Here is a 23,557-nt window from a genome sequence, read left to right as displayed (position 1 = left end):
GCCAGAGCATGGTGTTGGGGAACTGTTTCACCGCCCCAATAAGGTTAGTTTGAATTGGCGCTGGGAAACTACCCACTTCCCTGTTGCTTGCTGCCAGCTCAGACCCCACTGACACCCCTGTGATGATTGGGGATTTGGGGATAGGTTTGCATATTGGTGTATACCCCTATTTGTTGCACGCTGGTTCAGAGAGGCCAAAGCGGGTGCATCCCCCAGGTGGAAGGAAGTAACATTCAGGGGAATGGAACTGGGGCCCAGGCCAGCTCCCCAGAGGGTGTGGGGAGGGAGCACCATCCAGCTCTGCCTTTGGCTGTGCCCGCTGCTGGCTGGTCCCAGGGCTTCACTCCCAGCCCTATGCCTGTGCTCTGCTGCTGGGTCCGCCCCACCCTAGCTCTGGCCCCTGCCTCAGCTCCCTACCCCTGTCTGCGTCCCTTCCCCCACAGCGTGGCTCCATTTCCATGTGTGGACAAGAGGGGGGGGGGTATGACCCTCAAAAAGTTTTGGGACAACTGATCTCGGTGGTGGGACAAGATGTTTACTCTTTGCGGAGACCCCCAAAGGGCAGGTGTGGCTGCTGTGTAGCTGCCTGGGCCCAGACAATGACACAAATTCTGTATCCTAGCAACTGCTGGCCGGGGCACCTGCTGCAAGACACCAGCTGGCTGGATGAGTTGGAGAACAAAGAAAGAGGTGAGAGGCAGGTGACCAGGTTGCCAGGTGTGTGACGTTATGAGTATAAATAAATATCTCATTGAAAGGTGACCAGGCCAGAAAGAGTTAATTAACTCACCTCACCGACTGACCTGACCCATGGGTGAACCTTAAGAACTGGTTAAAAGATGTGTAAATGAATAGAGCTTTGAAATGCAAGTCTGCACTGTCAGAGGTAAAGGGTAAATGTTTGTTCAGGTCTTGGGATGCCGCAAACAAGTCTTGTCTTATGCTATAGTTTTAATTCAAAGATCAAAAAAGGAATATTAGCATTTAAGATGATACTGAAGTGAAATAGTATTATTGTCTATGTGTCTCTTTGAAGTTGTGGTAACTTTAATTAAAGTTACCACAACCTTAAAGAGACACATAGACAATAATACTATTTCACTTCAGTATCATCTTAAATGCTAATATTCCTTTTTTGATCTTTGAATTAAAACTATAGCATAGACAAGACTTGTTTGCGGCATCCCAAGACCTGAACAAACATTTACCCTTTACCTCTGACAGTGCAGACTTGCATTTCAAAGCTCTATTCATTTACACATCTTTCTAACCAGTTCTTAAGGTTCACCCATGGGTCAGGTCAGTCGGTGAGGTGAGTTAATTAACTCTTTTTGGCCTGGTCACCTTTCAATGAGATATTTATTTATACTCATAACGTCACCACCTGGCAACCTGGTCACCTGCCTCACCTCTTTCTTTGTTCTCCAACTCATCCAGCCAGCTGGTGTCTTGCAGCAGGTGCCCCGGCCAGCAGTTGCTAGGATACAGAATTTGTGGTCATTGTCTGGGCCCAGGCAGCTACACAGCAGCCACACCTGCCCTTTGGGGGTCTCCGCAAAGAGTAAACATCTTGTCCCACCACCGAGATCAGTTGTCCCAAAACTTTTTGAGGGTCATACCCCCCCCCTCTTGTCCACACATGGAAATGGAGCCACGCTGTGGGGGAGGGACGCAGACAGGGGTAGGGAGCTGAGGCAGGGGCCAGAGCTAGGGTGGGGCGGACCCAGCAGCAGAGCACAGGCATGGGCTGGGAGTGAAGCCTGGGAGCCAGCCGCAGCGGGGCACAGCCAAAGGCAGAGCTGGATGGTGCTCCTCCCCACACCCTCTGGAGCTGGCCTGGGCCCCAGTTCCATTCCCCTGAATGTTACTTCCTTCCACCTGGGGGATGCACCCGCTTTGGCTCCTCTGAACCTAGGTGCAACAAATAGGGGTATACACCAATATGCAAACCTATCCCCAAATCCCCAATCATCACAGGGGTGTCAGTGGGGTCTGAGCTGGCAGGCAAGCAACAGGGAAGTGGGTAGTTTCAGAGAGAGGAACAATAAAATACTAAAATGACAACGGCTGGAACTCTCCATTTCTCTCAGTCTTTGGATTGATGGGTACTAAGAGCTGTAGCTACATTTGAGGAACCAGGAGATCGGACAGCTGGCTCAGCCCTCCATACTAGTAACTTTCTCACTTACAGTGAGATGGGTCAAAATTGGAATTGATGTCATGACTCGCTTCCCAGAGGGGATCAATCTGTCTAAGGCTATGTCTACACTTCAAACACTGGAAATATTCTTCTGATAACCTAACACTGTCTATAGTGGGGCTCAGGTCACATTAACTACTTCTCTCAGTGGAGAGGACTTTTCACACCCCTGAGAGATGTGGCTATGCCAACCAGCTTTTCAGCACAGATCAGCCTTTAGATGGCTTATTGACCAGAAAGGCAATGGACTTCAGCCTTTTCCTTCATATTGATGGTTGATGATTGCAGCTTTCTACCTGCTGGACACATCCTATGACTTTTCAAGATTAGCCATCATTTCCTGTAGGACTAACAAAACAAAAAACAAGACAACTTTCAGCTTTCCAAAATAATTCAGATTATCACAGAATTAGTTTCTTACTCTTTAACCGATAACTTCACTTATATTTTCATTTTAATAGGTAACAAAAACATATTAAATGATCACAAATTCTTGTCATATATGTTAGTTTTCTTTTAATGCCCATTGCCAACAACTGAACCTTGGCTCAAGTTGTGGTTTGTCCCAATCACTTCTGTGAGTTCATATCTCTCAGGATCTTCTGCCATGTGTGTTGGTAGGAGTCTCCAGTGTGGGAATGTTTGCATCATGAGGAAAAAATACCTCTTTTTCACTTGTTAATCTTTCAAAGTAGGAGAAGCTAGAGGAGAAATGATGTAAATGCATAAAACACAAGGTAAAACTGCCTTGTCTACACTAAAGACATTTATCAGTAAAAGTATATTGCGCAGCTGGGTGAAAAATCCACACAGCTGAGCAACACAGTTACATAGCCCTAACCCCCTGTATAGATAGCGCTACATCAGCAGTAGAGCTTCTCCTGCCAACATAGCTGCCGCCACTTGCAGAACCTGGACTAACCAAGTTCGACTGCAGAGATCTCTCCCATTGGCTGAGAGAGTCTGTAATAGCAGTGTTACAGCAGCACAGCTACATTGGTGCACCTGTGCCAAGATCAGTTTTATTGTGTAGCCACAGGATCAGACACAAAACCATGGAATCAGAACTCAACATGTGTGTATCCGGAAGTCTGAAATTGGAGCCTGACACATTCATTGCCTCATTGGTTATCATCATTTTTACAGCCTGAAAGTCCTTGTTACCCAATCAGGCAGCCAGTTTGGGATCCACAGGGAAGGAACTTCCTATGAAGCACTCTCTCTTTGGATCCAAATGGTGAAGGATGATTGTTCTCAATCTAACCCTGGTATCCTCTGGAACCGTCATCAGTGACAGAACTAGGAAGTGGAGTGGTACAAACAATTTTCCTTGGGTCATTGGACTCCATAGCTTCCTTTACTGGGATGGAAACCAAGAACTGAGTGTGGACTCTTCCAACCTCAGTTCTTTCCAAATCCTTGGCCTTAGTTAGGGTAAATTTACACTTCTCTGAAGTGGAATCCTTTAAAAAACCACTCAAAATCTCAGCAGGCGTTAGTGAGGAATGGCTTCCCGAAACATGCTCAGCTTTTTCTTCAATTTGGTGGCCACAAGGTCCAGGCAAAGGACTGGATACAGGCCTGGATTCAGAATTCTGTTAGTTACCAGAGCTGGAGTTTCTATTAAAAAATAATTATTTTTCTGCAGCTATTAGATTTACAAAACTAATTTCATTTTATACACATTTTTAGCATCCACAAAGGATAAATTCAACAAAAAACCCACGTCTGTTTTCTCAACATCTGCACCATGAAGGGCAGCATCTCCCACAATATAGGATTAGCTAGCTAGCTTCTGTAGGACCTGGGTTACATGTGCTCTGGGAACCAAATACATTGGCATTTTGCCTAGTTCAAAATCACTTATCATGGAATTCTCTCGCCAGATCATCTGAGACAATATTGACTTAAACAATTGAACTACACTGTGATCATATGCATTTCCTGCAGTTAGTTGGGGTTCTGCTGCTGTTCACCACTTCCAAGTAGAGATTTTAAATCACTGCTGTTTCTTTGTTAGCATGTGCAGTAAATTGGAGAGTTCTCCCCTGTTGACAGAATGCCACTTGAACTTTCTCCATGTCATCATGGAGGGATGGGGAAAATCAAAGTTGACGTGAGAAATGAGGACTTTAGCAAATGGTCATTTGTCTTAAATTCTCTAATAAATCTGAGCTACATCCTATCAAACTGAACTAATATCCAATTGGGTGACCAAACAGCCTCCAGGAAAGATAGAACCCCACATGAGAGAGAGATATAATACATGACAATGGAAGTGTGAAGTGAAATTCCAGAGCAGGTTACATCTGATTATTCAGAATCAGGACAAGAAATTCTCTCATCACATTCTCCTCTGATCCATACAAACCTGCTTCACTCAGCACTGTGTCAATAGTCAGTTATGTTATATACAACATTTTCAGTATCCTAGCATCCAACTAATGGGGGGAGGGGGAACCAGCCAACTTGCCATAAGTGGCTTTAGTAATAGATGGAACCGGGGATTTAAATGCCAAATGATCACACTGTGTTTGGGATCCATTTGAATTCCCCTTCCAGGGCTTTGACACTTTCCTCTTCAGTCACAGTGACTCTGATATAGGATTAAAGAAGTCAAACCATCATCTCCAAGCACACACAGCTGAGAACTCTTCCTCACATGACACTTTGAGAAGTGGATGGATAGAATGTTATGAAGATAACCTCTGCATGGCTCAGACTAAAGGTAATAGTTCTGCGGTGATGGGGAAGATGGGAAACTGAGTCGCCCCATCTACTTCCAGTGTCACAGAGACTGAAATGACACTTTTTCCTGCCCCTGCTCCTCTTCATTTATATATAATTTGAAAAGTTCCCATTATATCTGCTCTTCAGCACAACCTAGAGCAATGTGAGAACAATGGACAATGATACAATCTGAATCATTGGTGACTCTAACAATAACTTTGCAATAGGAGGAATGGTATAAATGTGATGTTTGTTCCCTGGTTCCTGATAGGAAGGGAACACTCAAATTACTCATTGGACAATGGAGTTGATAGAAAGGACAAATCGGTCAACTTCAAAACAGGGTGAATGGCAAAAGGCAAAAATGGGCCATTCATCTGGACAAGCTGAGGGATAACGGTGCTGCAAACAGTTCAAACAGCTTTTAAAAGGTACTCTGTGGGAATCAGGAAAAGTATTAAAGAAAAAAAGTATGGATAGCCTAGAGGTTTTAATGGTGTTGATCTCCCTTGCAGATTCTCTAATGCCTAACATGGGTTGAGTGCCAAGTGAAGGTTTCCCCACACTCATTGCATTCATAGGGCTTCTCACCCATGTGAATTCTCTGATGTTCAGAAAGGGCTGAACTGCTAATGAAGCTTTTCCCACACTCACTGCATTCTTAGGGCCTGTCTCCTGTGTGGATTCTCTGATGTCGATAAAGGCCTGATCTGTGAGTGAAGGTTTTCCCACACTCATGGCATCCATACGGCCTCTCCCCTGTGTGGATTCTCTGATGTTCAGAAAGGGACGAGCTCTTAGTGAAGCATTTTCCACACTCACTGCATTCATAGGGCCTCTCCCCAGTGTGGATTCTCTGATGCTTTATATGGGCTGAGTAGTCATGTATGTTTTTCCCACACTTAGTGCATGTATTTTTTCTCTTTCCCATGAGGATTTCCTGCTGGGCTGTGGTTTCCTTGAGGTCCTTCTGAGTTCCTTCACATGAAATTAAGTTACCCACTTTCTCCCCTGGATGGTTTCCCTGCTCTCTTTCTGATTTGTGCTGAATCTCACAGGATTGTCCCTGATCATGACTCCTGGACACATTCCTTTTTGGTCTTTGCGATAGTACTCTGTATTTATCCACTTGCTCAACATTTTCCTGCTGAGAATTCTGCTCCTCTTTCTCACAATCCATTGCATCACCTGCTGTGATAGAGACAGAAACCTCAGAAAGCGATGGAAAAGGGAAGGCCAAACCAAACAAGTGCTGGAGAGAGGTCAAATAAAAATCAGGAGCTGAACTCCCCCAAACTCTTCCTCCAAATGTAGTTGTAGGATTTTTTGTTTGTATTTTATATCATTTAGAATGAAGGATAAAGAATAAGAATGTAGCATGTATTAAATGTATTAGTGTATGATCTGATCATATCCTGCCAGCAACCCTTTTCGAGTAACAGCAAGGAATAGCTTCCTCCCTGCTCCCTCCACATGGCTGCAGGCCCCTCCCTGCAGCCCCTTGGCAGGGTGGATCTGTGTCCTGACCCAAGCACCCCTGCAGCCAATGGAAAGCTGCAGGGACAGTGCCTGAGGGTAGCAGCACATGGAGACTCCCAAGCTGCCCTGCCTAGGAGCCCGAGGTTAGCGCTGCACCCCACCTCTGGCTCCCAAACTCCTTCCCAGAACCTGCACCCCCTCCCTCTGCACCCTCCCATTCCCAAGCTCCCTCCCAGAGCCTGCACCCCCACCTCCTTCCCACACATTCCCTCCTGCCCCCAAACCCCCTCTTACACCCACTCCTTGCCCAAGCCCAGAGCCTGCACCCCCTCCCTCTGTACTCCCTGCTGTCTCCAAACTCCCTTCCAGAGCCTACACCCCCACCCCAGCCCAGAGCCAGCCCCCAAACTCTGTCCCAGAGCCAGCACCCCTCAGCCCCTCCTGCACACCCAACCCCTGCCCTAGTCTGGAGCATGCACCCAGCATCTAAACTCCAACCCAGAGCCTGCACACCAGCCCCCTACCTACACACCCGCTCCTGCGCCCAAACTCCCTCCCAGACCCTGCACCCCAGACCTCCTCCCCCAACCCAAACTCCCTTCCAGAGCCTTAGGCAGGTGGCAGCAGAGTTGGGGGGGCAGGTTCTGAGCACCACCAAAGTTTCTACAAACCTTCCACCCCTAACCCCTGGTCGTAGAAGTGCTGAGCCATAAAGGGGAGGGTTAGAGTCCTCACTCCTACCCAGCTGTCGGGGGAAAACTGCATAGGTGAATATACCCTCAGTCGTAGCAGAATCGAGCCCAAAGGATAGGGGGCTTAGTATTCCCCCCTCCTGCTCTGTCAGGCAGAGTTCTTTTTAGTGGGTAGAGACTTTTGTGTTTTGTAAGTCCCAGCATGGGCATGGAAAAGTTATAAAAGTAAAATAAATTCATAAAAAATACGTTCAGGCAGTATTTTCTATGTGAGACCTAACTCTGAAGGATATAGGAGTGTGGGAAAACAGTGGTAGCACCTGTGTAAGAAATGCTTAAAAGGAAGCAATCCAAAGTTGATACTTTGTTCAAGAGATGACTCCTTTTAAACAGATATAGGAGTTTGGGCAGTGCAGTATTTCTTGTGAATGATATTGTGATGATTTCACAATTTTAAAAGAAATGATTAAGGAAAGGGACCAGGAAGGGTTGGGGCTGGTTGAGGAGCCCACCCTCCATGCTAAATTGGTAGTGGAACAAAGCCTGTGTCCGTGAAAAGGGATGATTCAGCAAGGAAAGCAGGGTCAGGCCCCGACAAGCAGGTAGGCAACAAATACAAACATTGGCGAACAGGTTGGAAGCCCTGAGGGCAGAGTGGCAAAAGCAAACAAAGTAAGTATAGGCCATGGGGAATTCAGATCCCTGGGACAATACTTGGAAGGGTGAAATCTGAGTCGATGAAGGTGTCATTTGGGGAGATAAGCGAGTGATTTAAACAAAAGAGACTGAGAAGTTCCCTCTGCAGAGGTTGGAGGGAATTAAACAGTTGAAAGTTGTAAAAACGTTAAATAGGAAAAGTGTTATAGAAAGAGAACTCTTGGTTTCTTTGCAGCCATTTTGAAAGGAAACTGGGCCCTTTTCCAAAGGAATGTCTGTAAATAAGCCAGGCAAAGAGAGAATCTGATTGAAATCATTTGACCATGAACAATTTAGTCAAATTTGCTAAAAGAACATAAGGGGTTTCTATTGAAACTTAACCGCCCCCAAATGTATACAAATGTAATCTATGTACAGCGGTGTAAATATTAAAGCAGAGTAAAGAATATTAAGGAAAAACAACTGTGTCTAAATCTATTGTGTAAATATGTGGAGTGTATAGGACCTACAGTAACACTCCCGCTCTGTAAAACTCTTGTTTTGCAGGTCTGAGATGAATTGGTTTGTTTTTAAATAACACCACTACAATCCATTTGAATCTTTCATTCAAAGTTGCAAAACCGAAAACTACTTTTTTCCAGACACAGGTAACTAGTGTTGTTTGGCTTTGATATTTAGCATTTAACCCTTAAGGTACAGTACCTATTGGGTTTCCGGGAAGTGGGCGGGCGAAGCTAAAGGATCCCCCTCCCCAGCCTAAGGGGAGGACCCACAGGACCGCAGAAGCCCACTGAGTACGGGGGACAACTAATAAAAGAACAGGGACACTTAAGGTACTGTAGTGGGGTGGTCACCCGCTCCAGCCTGGGAAGGGTTAAAGCCAGCCCTGGGAGAGGGCTGAGGAGGAAAGCCTGGGCTGATTGGGGAAGGCAGTAACAGCTGGGGCCATGGCCCATTCAGGCCCAACTGGTCCCTGTAAGAGGCTGCGAGCCAGATGCTCAAACACTCTCTCTCTGCTTGTAGAGAGAGAAGGGCCTGGATGCTGGGAGTCGAGCACAGTACTGGGAATGGATCAGGGCTGTGGGAAGGCTAGAGGAACTGGGGGAGCTCCAGCCTGGAAAACCCCCAGGCTGCGGCCTAGCTGAGGGCCTAAGACAAGTCCTGGGGCTGCAAAGGGGTAGCCCAGCAATAGATAGAGGCAGCAGGTCCAGACCCAACCTTGCCTATGATGAGTGGCTGACACTGCAGTCTGCCCCAGGGTGCGTGGTGAGTTGGGGACTGGCAGTAGCCTATGACTGAGGTGAGGTGGGGGAGTGGGTGGGGTTCCCCTGAGTGGAGAACCTGGAGAAACAGTGGGGGTATGGCCAGGGGGCAGCACTCAGTGAAAGGGTCACCCGGGTTGCAGGAGAGACATGAGGGCCAGCAGCAAAGCGAGACACCGGCTGACAGAGGGCGCTAGGGAGGCTGGAAGCTAATTCCCCAAGACGACCAGCATGAGGTGCCACTAGGTGAGTCGGCGCCTGGTAACAGGTACCTTAATGCTTTATAAAAGTTTAAAATCTTTTTAAAAAAAGACCAAAGTCATGGCTGCAGCAGGGCAGTCAAAACCAGGAGAATAGGAAAAGAGTCTGGATTTGTTTTTTGGTAACAAAATAGCAGATAAGAGCTGTACTGAAGGAAAAGAAAAAACAGTGTCCCACACTGAGCCTTAAGGAGGTTCTGTGTAATCAAACTGTCACTTTGATAAGAGTACATAAAAACTCTGAGCACAAAATAAACAGTTATACTTTACGTAAAAATCGATATGGCTAATGTTAAACTTCTATAACTGTGGAAGGAATGTGCATTTTCCCCAGAATCTGTGCAATGTATATTGTAGAAGGGGTAAAAGAAATGCGAAAACATGACAAACTTGGTCTGTTTTATAAAAGGGGGAAACTGAGGCACAAACTCAAACACTAACAGAAGAAGTTTTGACACCATTTCAGGAAATGGGGTTCCAAGGAGCTTTAGACTATGTTCCATTGGTGCTACCTTGGGTGACACACCTGGGCATAGTCGTTGGACAAGATGGGAGGCAGGCAGATCAGAGGAGGGTAAGGGCACTAGTAGAAATGCCGGCCCCTACCGACGCCCACTCTTAAACAGAACTGCTAGGAGGATTCAATTTTCCTAGACCACTCATTTATAAATAGGCTGAAATAACTCCCCCATTGTGGAAACTGCCAAAGAAAGAGACAAAATGGGAATGGGAAAAAGAGCAGGACTCTGCTTTAACCCTGCTAAAACTGAAGGCCCTCACAGCCCCAGCCCTGTGTTTCCCTGATTCATAGATTCTAGGACTGGAAGAGATCGTGAGAGGTCATCGAGCCCAGTCCCCTGCCCTCATGGCAGGACCAAATCACAGCCTTAGTTATTCATTTGGCAGCTCATCACATGGCCTTGGCTGCCACCCTACCACAAAATATTGAAAAGGGGAACCATCATGAATGTCCAGAGGTCACTTCAGAGCAAAGAATTGCCTTCGCAGATGCACTCCCACTGGAAAAATCAGATTCCACAGTATTCTTACCAGCAAGCTAAAGAAGTATGGGCTGGATGAATGAACTATAAGGTGGACAGAAAGCTGGCTAGCTGGTCAGGCTCAACAGGTAGTGATCAACAGCTCCATGCCTAATTGGCAGCCGGTATCAAGCGGACTGCCCCAAGAGTCGGTCCTGGGGCCAGTTTTGTTCAATATTTTGATCTGGAGGATGGCATGGACTGCACTCTCAGCAAGTTTGCAGATGACACTAAACTGGGAGGAGTGGTAGATATGCTGGAGGGTAGGGATAGGTTACAGAAGGACCTAGACAAATTAGAGGACTGGGTCAAAAGAAATCTGATGAGGTTCAACAAGGACAAGTGCGGAGTCCTGCACTTAGGATGGAAGAATTCCATGCACTGCTACAGACTAGAAACCGAAAGGCTAGGCAGCAGTTCTGCAGAAAAGGACTTAGGGGTTACAGTGGACAAGAAGCTGGATAGGGGTCAACAGTGTGGCCTTGTTGCCAAGAAAGCTAATGGCATTCGGGGCTGTATAAGTAGGGCCATTGCCAGCAGATCGAGGAACGTGGTCGTTCCCCTCTATTTGACATTGGTGAGGCCTCATCTGGAGTACTGTGTCCAGTTTTGGGCCCCACACTACAAGAAGGAGGTGGAAAAATTGAAAAGAGTCCAGCAGAGGGCAACAAAAATGATTAGGGAGCTGGAGCACATGACTTATGAGGAGAGGCTGAGGGAACTGAATTGTTTAGTCTGCAGCAGAGAATGAATGAGGGGATTTGATTTCTGCTTTCAACCATCCTAAAGGGGAGTTCAAAGAGATAAATCTAGAGTGTTTTCAAGTGGTACCAATGACAGGAACAAGGAGTAAATGGTCTGAGGAGTTAGTGGGAGGTTTAGTGGATATTAGAAAACTTTTCACCTAGAGTGGAAGCACTGGAATGGTTCCGAGGGAGGTGGGGAATCCCTTCCTTAGAGGTTTTTACGGTCAGCGTTGTAACAGCCGGCTGGGAATGATTTAGTTGAAGGATTGTCCGCTATTGAGCAGGGGGCCTACGATAGATACTGCTCGAGGTCCCTTCCAACCCTGATATCTAGATTTTCTGAAATCCTTGCTTGAGTCCTTTCTGTGGAGTCTTGCACACAACCAGGGGCTGACCTCCAAGTCAGCGACTCTGCAACTCCTGGCATACAGGACCCTGATTGTGTTTGGGTCCCGCAACATCTGGCAAAATGTGGGGCCAGGACTCTTCAGGGTCTGGCTGTACCCAGACAGTGGTGGTATCATGATCTGGGTTGGAGCAGTCAGGGGCCAGGGCCAACGGACACAGAGTTCACTAAGGTCTCGAATTGTGCCCCACACAATGAGCAGAATCTGTGCCACAGTCGGCAGGTGCCGGCACCAGGGGGGCTGTGATCCATCCCGGTCTCAGTTTACCTGGCACAAATGGGGCCTGATGTTCAGAACGGGGTCCTACAGTGCCCAGCACAACAGGACCAGAACTTACTTGGGTCTCTGCGCTCAGCGGAACAACCAGGTCTCTGATTTTGTTTGCTCTGTCTGCAGCACCTGGCACCAAATGGAGCCTGATTTCAGCTTTGTGCTGATCAGGCCTGGCACAACAGGGCCTGGGCTCAGCCAGGTCATATATCACTGCCCAACAGGCCTTGAGCTTAGTCAGGTCCAAAAGCACCCAGCAACACAAGTTCTTCTCCTGCAGGGGTCTGTGCAGTTCCTGGCTAATAGTTGCCCCAATCGTCCAGGGTTGTGCAGCGCCCGCACACGTGGGACTGATCTAAGGCCAAGGCTGACACGCTCAGTAAATAAGAGCCGACTCAGTTCACACACCGGAAAAAGTGAAATTTCAAGAATCGATATATATTCAAACTGAAGGAGAAAATGGGCACAAACTAAATATTTGCCAAAGAAAGCCACCAACAATCTGGGAAATACGTCACATACAACAGTTAAGAGAAAAGGGGAAATTTGAGGCATTATACAGCGATATTGAATCAAACACAGAATGATGAATCTTTCTGCCCTCCCATCACTGCCACACGGATCCCTGGTATGTTGCTTTCACAGGAAGGGGGCGGAGCCAGTCACTCGGCTGTGGGACAGCTGGCAAGTGGGGTCTGAATGAAACAGTGAGTTGGGGGGAGGGCGTCGGGCTATGGCAGGGTGGAGAGGGGAGTACTGGTGGGAAAAGTGGGTGGCTGTCATCCCTGGGGGTACTTGCTCCTCTTCCCTCACCAGGGAACATTTCCCACCTAACCAAGGACAATCACTGACAGAAAAATGGTGGGGGGGGAACCCCAACTGAGATCTGAACTGAACATTGGGAAGTGAGAGACAATGGGGCACAACTCGGGGGCGAGAACAGGAACTTCCCATGGATTTGACGGGAAGGTGGTCACCCTGGATGTATGCTTGTTTGCGTTCTAAAGAAGAAAGGGGCAGATGGAAGGATCCCAGGAGGGGGCAGCAAAAATCCAGGATTGTCAGCCCCCCTGCTTCCTCCCTGCTTCTCGGGGGGGGCGGGCGGGGGTCCCCCCCCTCCTCCTCCCTGCCGAGTTGGGCTGCGACAGACACTTAATCACCTCGCCATTTCCAGTCTCCCCCCAGCCGACCGGCAGCCCTCACCACCCCCAGCAGGACCCCTGGGCAGTCCCCTCCCCCCGGGATCCCCGTGGCCCAGGGCAGAGCCTGGCCAGGCCCCAGGGGAACTGAGTTCCGCGGCAACAGCAGCTCGACCCCCCATGGGCACTGCCCTCAGAGAAGTCAACCCGGCTGTGAGATTCGGTCCCCCTCACGACATTGCTGGGCATAGCCATTGCCCAGTCCCCGCCCCCACCCCGGTGCTCCAGTCCTGAAAGCTGCAGCTCTGCAGCGGGACCGGCGTAAGCCGGGCGGCCCCAGGGCGTGCCTAAGGACCTGGGCCGGGTAGGGCATGAGCTCATCCTCACGCACCTACCCTTCGCTCGGCCTGCATCCCGCAGCACCAGGATAGCACACGGCACTCACCGAGCACGTGTTCCGACCTCTGCCCTGTTCTTATTTACTTGCCCCCCCCATGGATTGCAGCCCCAGGCTGCTGTTCGCCTACACCCACACACCAGGCAGAGCCAAGCGCCAGCCATGTGTTCAGTCCGGCTCCTCCTCCCACCACATCAGCTTCCTGCTCGTCAGGAGAGTCAGGAATTGACCTCCAGCCCTGTGCAGGGGTGCGCTTCGCCTCCCACCCAGCGTAAGGAGGCCTGGGTCGGCCTCCCCCTACCTCTCATGCCCCTCCCCAGCCGGCGCCTCTCGACGTCTCCGCTACAGCCAGCGGCTCCTGGAGCCTCCTGGTCCTTCCCTTCTAACATGAACTCTCGGCCAGGGCCAAAAGAATGACTGTGGGCAGGGGCTGCTCATTGAATGGAGGAAGCCCTCAGCCCTAGGGTCTCTGACCTATGCTCCAGGACTAGGAGCACCCCTAGGAAGCCCCCCACCCCCCGCCCCCCCGGATCCGACCGGTCAACCTGCCCCATGTCCTGCATCCTCTCGGCCAGTGCCAGGGCCTCCAGAGGGAGCAACCAGCCCTGGCAGCCAAGGAGACCCCTACCCCGCTGCTGGATATGGGGTGGGGGCACACACAGTCTCCTGGCTAAGGGGTGAGTCCAGGGGCAGGTGTCAGGCAGCGGGTCAGGTGCATTCCAGAGTTTCTGATCTAGAACCACCTGTGTGTCCCAGCGCCCTGTGACTAAGGCTGGCTTGTGAGTGTCTCCTTTGTACTAGAGAATTACAAAATAAATCCAAAGAAATGTAAACGCTGCAGGCACCTTTCAGTGTATGGTGCACAGAGCAGTGAGTACAAGTCAGTGCCTGTATGGAAATTTAGTTTGGACTGACGCCGTTGGTGCTTTTTCTGTAGCCTGTTGTAAAATAGGGAGCTATCTAGACTAGCTGATGGTCCCCCTGGAATACCGCTGTGTATCCCCCATTGTACGTGTATCCCTGGTTGTGAACCACTGACATAGGGGAACCCAGGCCCACTCACCGTCCCGGCTTCCATCCCCATATTGGGTCTAGCTGGGAGGCTGGTCTGGCTTTGCTCACCTCGCAACAGCCTCAAGTCAGCTTCACTGAGTCACCACCTCCTACCATGGCTCCGTGGGCAGGAGTCAGAGACAGGAAGTCTCCTCTCAGGTGTAAAAGCAGCGATAACTCCATGAAGGGTCAGTGCTGATGGAGCAATGATTGACACTTTCTCTAATTTCCTTTTCAGATTTTGGCCCATTTTCTAATTCTCCAATGTTCATTTAACAATCTCCCCACAACTGCCAGTCACCTGCCTGCCCCTGCTGCTGCCTCCTCCCCACTGGGTGAAGCTTTTCCCGCACTCACTGTATTCACCAGGTCGCTCTCCTGTTTGGATGCTCTGATGAGAGATAAGAGTTGATCTCTGAGTGAAGCTTTTCCTGCACTCACAGCATTCATAGGGTTGCTCCCCTGTGTGGATCCTCAGATGCTTAGCAAGGTTTAAGCTGCGAGTGAAGCTTTTCCCGCACTCACTGCATGCATAGGGTCTCTCTCCTGTGTGTATTCGCTGATGTCTAATAAGGACTGACATACGATTGAAGCTTTTCCTGCACTCACTGCATTCATAGGGTCGCTCTCCCATGTGGATCCTCTGATGCTTAGTAAGGGTTGAGCTGCGAGTGAAGCTTTTCCCTCACTCACTGCATTTATAGGGTTGCTCTCCCATATGGATCCTCAGATGCTTAGCAAGGTTTAAGCTGCGAGTGAAGCTTTTCCCGCACTCACTGCATTCATAGGGGCGCTCTCCAGTGTGTATTCGCTGATGTCTAATAAGGGCTGACATACGATTGAAGCTTTTCCCACACTCACTGCATTCATAGGGTCTCTCTCCTGTATGTATTCGCTGATGTCTGATAAGGGCTGACATACAATTGAAGCTTTTCCCGCACTCACTGCATTCATAGGGTTGCTCTCCCATGTGGATCCTCTGATGCTTAGTAAGGTTTGAGCTGCGAGTGAAGCTTTTCCTGCACTCATAGGGTTGCTCTCCCATATGGATCCTCTGATGCTTCGTAAGGTTTGAGCTGCGAGTGAAGCTTTTCCCGCACTCACTGCATTCATAGGGGCTCTCTCCTGTGTGTATTCGCTGATGTCTAATAAGGGCTGACATACGATTGAAGCTTTTCCCACACTCACTGCATCATACGTCTCTTTCGTTGGTTAATTCATGTCGAGTAAGGGCGAGTGGCAATTGAATTTTCCACCCACTGCAGATTACTCTCCTTCTTCCATGAGGATTTCTCCTGGGATGTAGTTCTTGAGGTCCCGTTGAGTCTCAAATTAAATGGGTATACTTTCTCCTGATTGGTTTCCCTGCTCTCTCTCTGTCTGGGACTTTCATCAGTCTTCCCCCCCCCCCTCCCCCTGCTCGTGGCACCTGACACATTCCCTTTGATCTCGCAGTAATTCCCATTGCGCTTCGGGTAGCTCAGCTCTTCCTTGGTGAGGAATTCTCTCTCAACTGTCCTCCACCACCTGTCACTGCTAAAGAGAAGAGAAATTCTCAGAATGGGTGAAAGGCAGATAGCAACCCACTGCTGAAGGCACAGAAAATAAATCATGACGAATTCCCCCAAACTTCTTCCCATAGGGCGGTGGAAGGGATCATCTTCTCCAACCCAGATCGGCCTTTAGGTGGCTTACGGGTGCCCCCCCAAGGAGTGCCGGGCCAGGTTGTATTCACCTACCTGTCCGGGACTCGCTGGCTGATGAGATTTAACGGAGGCCGAGAGCAGCAGCATCGAGGAGAAGAGACCAGAGCTTGCGAGGGCCTGGATACCAGCTCGTCAAAGAGCCAGGTGGACTTCCACTGTGAGCTGCGGCTGTCGATGTCTCCCACCACCCAACACAACACTCTGTTCACCCCTGAATATCTCACTATGTGCAATCTCCGACGATGCTCTGCAGTGGGGTGCTGATTGACAGCAGTGCCCCCTCCCCTCACACCGCATACTCAGTCTCCACTGACGGGTGATGGGACGGGAATCTGGTGTGCTACTGACTCTGGCCGGAGCTCTGGCAGCTGCTTGGTGTCTGAACAAGCCTAGTTCAGACCGCTGACCTAGCACTTTCTTAAAGAGACGCGCTCTCACTGACTCAGCACACACCCTCCTTCACACACTACCTTCAAAATACACACACCCTTCACTATCCTCCCCAACACCCAGTCCCCCCAACACACACACCAGGGCTCCCGCATCCACATCCTTCCCATCTGGCTGTGCTGAGGACTAGAAGCTGCTGCTTCCTGCCGTCCCCTTACGCAGCCTGCAGTGAATAGGATCTGGGTGCAGAAGCCCTGATGTCACTCCTTCGCTTCTCCCAGCCCCCAGGGCTGCGAAGGGGGGGGAACGCAGTAGTCCAGTGTGGGAGTGACGGAGCAATGCACTGCTTGTGCATCCAGGCAGTTCCCCACTTGGTACAGAGGATGCAAGGTTGGGCAAGGAGCACAGTGCCAGGGTTGGGGCTCAGAGGCAGGTGTTGAGTTAAGGGGCAGGGGTGGATGAGGCGACAAACCATGCAGGGGTTCGGGTGCTAAAGGAGTGAGGGGGTATCGAGGAAGGGGACACAGTGGAGGAATTAGGGGCACAGGAGAGAGGGAAAGGGGTTGGGGTGAAAGGGCACAGTGCAGGGCTTAGGGGCACAGGAGGGGGCAGAAGTTAGAAGTGAAGGGGTGCAGGAGGGGGAGCAGGTATTTGGAGCGGAGGGGGCACAGTGCAGGGGCTAGGGGGGAAGGGAGGGTGGGGAGCCTGGGGAGTCCATGGGGGACAGAGGGAATGGGGGATGCCATGCCCATGGGAGCCAGGGGCACCAAAATGCAAGTTTGCCCGGGGTGCCATTTTCCCAAGGCCGGCCCTGTCCACATCCCATCCAAACCCTCAGTACGAAGGGAGGGAGCTCCAGTCAAGGTGTCAATCATCATCTGTAGGAAGCCAGGAGTGAGATCTGCTGGGGACTGTCCTGAGCTCACAAAGTCTGTGTGGGGAATCTCAGCTGGTTCTCTCAGGCATGTACAGTTTCTGGGTTAGTTTAATGTTTCCTAACCTGTGCAGGGACTTCTCAGGATCTCACTTTCCTCTGAACCAGAGAGATCCAGGACCCATGGCTCTTCCCCTCCTTCCAGCTGGGAGATCACATAGGGTTTGGAAACTGGAAACCCTGCTCAAGGGAAAGAAAACAAGGGAGATCAGGGGAATTCATAGGCCATTTGTCATAAAATAAAACATTCTAGTAGTTTAAGCCCAGTCTATTTTAAACCAATAAAATCCCAGGGCCAGCTCCCCAGGTGCTCAGAGGTGCCGAACACTCTGCTTATGAGAGATTTAACTATCCCCATCTTTGCTGGGAACATACAAAGCCAGACACTCATTATCAAAGAGGCTCCTAAAACATGAGATTGGAATTGCATGTCCCAGAAAGTGAAAACTCCAGACAGAGCAAAAGTCTCCCTGAAACTGCTTCTAACTGACAGAGAGGTCCAGAGACAATGGGAGAGTCCTGGGGAAGCTGGGAACAGTAAGCATGGGCTGGTGGGGTTCAGTGAAATAAGGAACAAGAAGAGCAGGGATATGACTGAAGGCAGGATCTCGGCAGCATTAGATGTCAGGAAAGCACATACTGAGGCATTAGGGAACCTAGTGCGTCAGGTGTAAAGGGAGGGAGTATAAAAAACACTGTGTGTGGAGAAAGCTGGAAAATTAGATGGTGTAGTTCAGGAGCCACAGATTAATTCTTCTGCCAAAGGAGAATGTGAAAAATAACAATCAGGCCATGTGACTTCAGAAGGGACAGATTCGAAGACCCAAAGAGCATGCAGGGAAGAGAGACTGCGGCTCTTGGAGGAAGGGATGGAAAAGGAAGAGTGTCCATGGTTCATGAAGCCAATTAGTTCATTTTATCATTCATTTATCATTGTTATGGTCATCTCATATGTTATTTCAAATGTAATCATTCTGTACTAAATAGATTTAAGTTGTAGGAATAGGCAGAAGTAAGACAGGTAGATCCCTGCATGGATATAAAATTTGTATCCGCATCTGATCTATGATCCGCAAAAATGGTCCATGGATATCTGCAGATTTTGAGGACTCTAGGTACAAAATTTGTACCCGCAGCTGATCTGCAAAAATGGTTCGCATTCTCCATCGGGAGACATGATCAAAACAAAGGGCTAAGGCAATGAATCATAAAGTCTTCTAATATAGGGCTGGAAGGGACCTCGAGAGGTCATCTACTCCATTCCCATCGCCCTGCGGAAGGATCAGGTATAAGTATGCCATAAGTTTTTCTGACCTGTTCTTAAAACTCTCCCGGGACAAGGATTCCACAATCTCTCTTTGTAATCTATTCCAGTACTTCCTTATCCTTATAGCTGGAAAGTTTTCTGTATTACCCACCCTCAACCTCTCTTGCAGCAGATGAAGCCAATTACTTCTCCTTGTACCTTCAGTGCACATGATGAACAATTAATCACTGTCTTCTTATAACTACCCTTCACATATTTGAAGGCTGTTCTCAGGTCCCCCCTCACCCTTTTCTCAAAACTAAACATGTCCAGTTCTTTCAATCTTCCCTCATAGGTCATATTTGAGGACCAGGAGGTAGCTTTTTCCTTCCAAATGGAGATGTGCAAAGTGAGGTCAGAGAAAAGGATGTTTGAGTAAATGAGACAGGAGAGGATGACAAGAGTTCTAGCTGTGTGGATGGATAGGAAAGGCCAGATGTTAGGGAAGTTATGCAAAAAGAAAATGCAAGGTGTAGGCACAGGTTGGATAGGAGGCCCCAGAGGGAGATTGGTGACAAAGGTATTACAGTTATGAGTGACAGGCAGGACAATGGTGCTGTTTGTGGTGGTAGAGACAGAAGGTGGGGGGAGGGCCTGGGGGAAATATTAAGAGCTTTGCTTCAACTGTTGATCTTTAGCTGATGGCTGGACAACAATGAAGAGATGAGAGAGAGAGGCTGAGATTTCAGTTGGGACAGAAGGAGACAGGTCAGGAGCAGAGAGGTAGAACTGTGAGTTAGAAGCACAGAGATGGTAGTTGAATGTGTGTGCGCGGATGAGATTATCCAGAAATAAGGTGCAGAGGAAGAAAAGAAGGGGACCAAGGACAGAGCCCCATGGAACCCAAACAGGAAGTTGGAACGGGGTGAGCCGGATCATCCTAAGGATACTCTAATGCAGCAACTGGAGAAGGAGGCTGTGACTCATCATGGACCTCTTGATGCCACCTAGCAGAGGGCACAGGGTGCCTAATGTTTTACTGGGATCCCACATATTAGTTCACCTAAAGGTGGCAGGTCAGGTGTCTGTCAAAGAACTAGTTAAGTAGATCTTAGGTAGCTGTTAAAAACTTTGCCAGTCCAGCATTGTTGTTTAAGGCTGTGAAAACGTGCACACGCAGATGCGCACACACGCACAACATCCAACATAGCTCTGCTGGCAAAAGCTCAATTATAGACACGGCTACAGTGGCAAAAGTCTCCATTTTTTAAAACAGGAAACTAAATGCTCATAAGCTACATTAATGCAGAGTTAAGGTCGCCCAGTGCTGTCTCCTGCCTTGCACCGTATGGACGGTGACTAAACTTAAACCTCTGCAAACCAGGAAATAAGAAGTTAATGTAAATGCCCCCCTCCAATGCAACCTTAACTTTCCCCCCACCCTTTAACCCTGCAGCTATCAAGAACCGCTGAGGATGGTTCTGTGTGGGCCATGCAAAGGTTAACAAACTGCGACAGGAACTCGGGTATTCGGCTCAATGCAGCAGTAACGGGATGAATTCTATGGTCTGTGGTATAAAGTGACTATTAGGTCATCTACTCTGACGTCCATCTGGCCTTCAAAGCTATGAACCTATAATCGATCCAAGGAAAGACTAAGAGAACGTGCCATTGTCTGTGTTCTGTTCACAGATGGGAATCCCAGCATCTATCTGCATGCCTCCAGCTGTGTGCACTGGGTCAGCTGTAACTGGCTGATGGAGGGATTGGTTGGAGCAGCTGGGCACAGCTGTGCCTGTGCTATGCAGAGAGGTGCATGTGAAACTTGGGGGGACAATTCTGCCTCATTTCCTTGCTGAGTGTTGTAGGCTTTGTCAACAAAGGTGCCCAAGGGTGTGTTCTTGCCATGGAGATTGTCAGTACTCTGGTGGCGTATGTTCGAGTGATCTGTGGGGCTTAGTGAGGGGTAAGTCAAGGGAGTGACTCAAAAGGAAAGCAAAGGTTGAGGGCAAAGGGGTGCTAACACTTTGCAAGTTTCAGATGGTTTGTGTACAGGAGGTTCAGTACTGGAAAGCAGGCTGGGGGGAGGAAGCTTCTGTTTGCTATGACGGAGATGAACCCAAATATTCTCTTAGCAAGGAGAAGTTGTTAGACTTTCTGCTGTACCGCTCTGTTCCCCGAGCTCTCTGTAACAGGGGAGGGGAGAGGGCTAGTGTGTGTGTCACTGGCATGTTGGGGTGTTGCTGAAACCAGGCAGAGCAGAGGTGGCATTGTGAGAGTGACGTGAATCTTAACTCTTCATTTCCTCTTCTAAGAACTGAGGGGATGGGAATCCTTACCCAGTGAGGTCACATTCTCATAGTTCTCCTGCATAACGTCTCTGTAGAGGGCTCTCTGAGTGGGGTCCAGCAGAGCCCCCTCTTCCCTGGTGAAATACACAGCCACCTTCTCGAAGGTCACCGGCCCCTGAAAGAGCAAAAGTCCAACACTCGGTATCTGCTGCCCCAGTCACAACCCCACTATTCATGGGGGAGAGGAACCAATCAAATGGAAGCTCTGAGAGGGAAACAGTCAGCAGAGTCCTATCCCCATACTTCTCAGAGCAGCCAAGGGGCATCACGGTGAGAGAACAAAGAGAGAGCGCCTTGTCTCTGCCAGCAGATCCATCACACACTTACTAGCCAGAGGCTGATACAACTCCATGTACGGAACCCATCACCCTCTCCACTGCCAGCAGCTGGATGTGATGGGCTGGGACATCTTCCCTTCACCTTCCTACATCTTTCCATGTCACACTAGCCTCTGGCTAGCAGGTTGAGGATTCAGCACCGGAAGTCTGGTCAGTTTTCCCCACCCTGCCCAGGGGGTTGGTTTCTCTATTTCCTGTTTCAAAATTAGGGAATTTTCTCCCCCAACATCCAAGCGTTTGTTCTGAAGATCTAGACTCACGTTAAACAAGTCCCAACAGGTTTGTCACACACTGTCCCCCTCCCCTTCTTCACCCAGGATATTCCCTGCCCCCTCCAGACCTAAGTCTCCAGAAGTTGCCACCTCTTCAGTATTTACTGCTCCTCTCCCTCCAGCAGGAACCCATCAGCAACTTCCCCAATAACCCCTACCTGAGCTGGCTCCACAGCAGCCATTTCTCTCCCCTGTCCCATGGGAGGATGGGATGAGCTGGAGCGAGACGTAGGCATCATTCTGCAGCCTGGCAGGGCGAGAAGGGCAGTTGTGGGGGTTTCAGAACTGGCTTTAATTCATTTCACATCGCACTTCCCCCAGGCTCTTTCCCTGCAGACAGAGATTGTAGATTCTGCCATGCCGGGAACATGCTCAGTCCCCATAATGCAGCACAGACCTTGCCCCTGTCCTCCAAACCACCCCCCTCTACCCGACTAAACCCACCAAGACATTTTCAAACCCTCCCAGCAACAGAGTCTGAACCAAACCCTGGAAAAGACCAGACCTAAAGGAGTCCCTTTGGGGGGATTCCCTCTGACACTGCCCCCAGGGCAGCACACTCCTGCAGCAGGGGGAACAGGGAGAGTCAGGGGCTGGTTTTTCCTCTTTCTGCTCTTCACAGGAAAGTGACCCTGTGCAGGGATGCTGCAGTGAGTGTGCCTGGGGGGGTCAAAGGTCTGAGAACCTGCCCTCCCCCCGTTATTTCTCCTGATGCCCTCCTCTTTCCTAGCACTCTACCCCCTGGTTGGGAGACATGGTCATCATCCCATTCTTGGGGGCTTTCTCTCTCCGTGGCCCTGCCTCGCGCATGCAGGGAAGTGGGCATCAGTCAGGGAGACCGGCTTTGCCCACACACGTTACTGGACACAGCAGATAGCCGGTGGGAGCCGGTCAGACCCGCTGATGGAAGGATCCTTTTGGCCTTAGCGATGCAGCAGCTCTGGGCTCCCGGACACCCGGGGGGCAGAGATGGTGTGGGGGGAGCACTATGCAGATCCAGGGACCTGCCCAGCTCCAAGGGCTCGGTCACCAACAGTCTCAGCTCGGGAGTTGCCGTCAGCAGAGTCCGAAGCGGTTTCTAGCCGGAGAAGCCCCCCACGGCCGGGCCCAGAGAGGTTTATGCCGGGCTCCCCCGAGCACAGATCCCGCTGGGGCACCAGCTGCTCAGCTCCCAACGGAGGCAGCAGCGTCCGAGCACGCTCGCAGCCCGGCTCCTCCCCCGTCTAACATCACTTCCGCTCCCGGGAGAGTCAGGAACTATATCTCCCAGCCTGCCTCGGGGTCCGCTTCCGCCCTCTCCAGCCCAGTTAAAGGAGGACCCTGGAGCCAGCTTGACCCATCCCCACCGCTCATCCTTTCCCCTGCTGAGAGCCCAGCCCAGCCCAGCCCCGCCCTCTCTCCCAGCTGGTGCCTCTCAGACCGCCCCCCACCCTTTCTCGGAGAGCACTTTAATACAGCGGCAGAGGTGGGAGGGCTTGTGACGCGCTCCCAAACAGCCCCCACCCCAGATTTCCGCCCCGCCCGGGCCCCTCGCAGGGGGGTTAGGACACGTGGGGAAGCGGGGACCCGGCTCAACTCGGAGGAGGGCAGGAGAGGGGCTGGGTCTCACCAGTGAAAAGCAGGGGCAGGGGCTGCTGAACCATCAGACCAAGGAGCCCCCAGCTGTGCCAGCCGCTGCAGCCAGCCCCAGCGAGCGCTGCAGCCCCGGGGGATAGGTTTGCAGAGCACAGGAAGGGGCTGAAGCGGCGGGGGCGGTGGTTACAAGGCACAGGAAGGGGCTGGAGCAGCTGGAAGCGGGTGAGGGGTTGCAGGGCACGGGAAGGGGCGGGTTGAAGGGCACGGGAAGGGGCTGGGAGCGGGAGGGCGTGTTGCAGGGCACGGGAAGGGGCTGGAGGAGCTGGGAGGTGGGGTTGCAGTTCATAGGGAGGGGCTGGAGCAGCGGGGGGCGCCGGGAGGAAGGAGGCAGAAGCCAGGAGAACAAAGAACCG

At 50.3% G+C, this 23,557-nt stretch overlaps 3 protein-coding genes across 3 annotated transcripts in view; 1 reads left to right on the top strand and 2 right to left on the bottom strand.

Moving 5' to 3' along the window:
* The window catches only part of LOC142046740 (uncharacterized), a 437,635-nt gene that overhangs the window by 36,176 nt on the left and 377,902 nt on the right, over nt 1–23,557 (top strand). The gene's annotated exons all lie outside the window — the stretch shown is intronic.
* On the bottom strand, nt 2,610–22,784 carry LOC116830501 (zinc finger protein 251-like). The gene is made up of 6 exons (XM_075065008.1): nt 22,600–22,784; nt 21,728–21,816; nt 20,948–21,074; nt 17,429–17,542; nt 14,690–15,868; nt 2,610–2,901 (listed from the first exon to the last, which is right to left on the bottom strand). The coding sequence occupies exons 2-5, from the start codon at nt 21,806–21,808 to the stop codon at nt 15,813–15,815; spliced, it is 378 nt and encodes a 125-aa protein (XP_074921109.1). The 5' UTR covers nt 21,809–21,816; nt 22,600–22,784; the 3' UTR covers nt 2,610–2,901; nt 14,690–15,812.
* On the bottom strand, nt 3,801–15,519 carry LOC142045752 (uncharacterized). Its single transcript, XM_075065003.1, is given in 2 exon segments — nt 3,801–6,121; nt 14,774–15,519. Coding segments are annotated over 2 exon segments (1,251 nt in total). The 5' UTR covers nt 15,495–15,519; the 3' UTR covers nt 3,801–5,591.

This window comes from Chelonoidis abingdonii, chromosome 4, assembly GCF_003597395.2.
Source record: "Chelonoidis abingdonii isolate Lonesome George chromosome 4, CheloAbing_2.0, whole genome shotgun sequence".
In the NCBI taxonomy this organism is placed as follows: Eukaryota; Metazoa; Chordata; order Testudines; family Testudinidae; genus Chelonoidis; species Chelonoidis abingdonii.
Note: the sequence above shows the minus strand (reverse complement) of the source record. Positions and strands in the feature narration are given on the sequence as shown.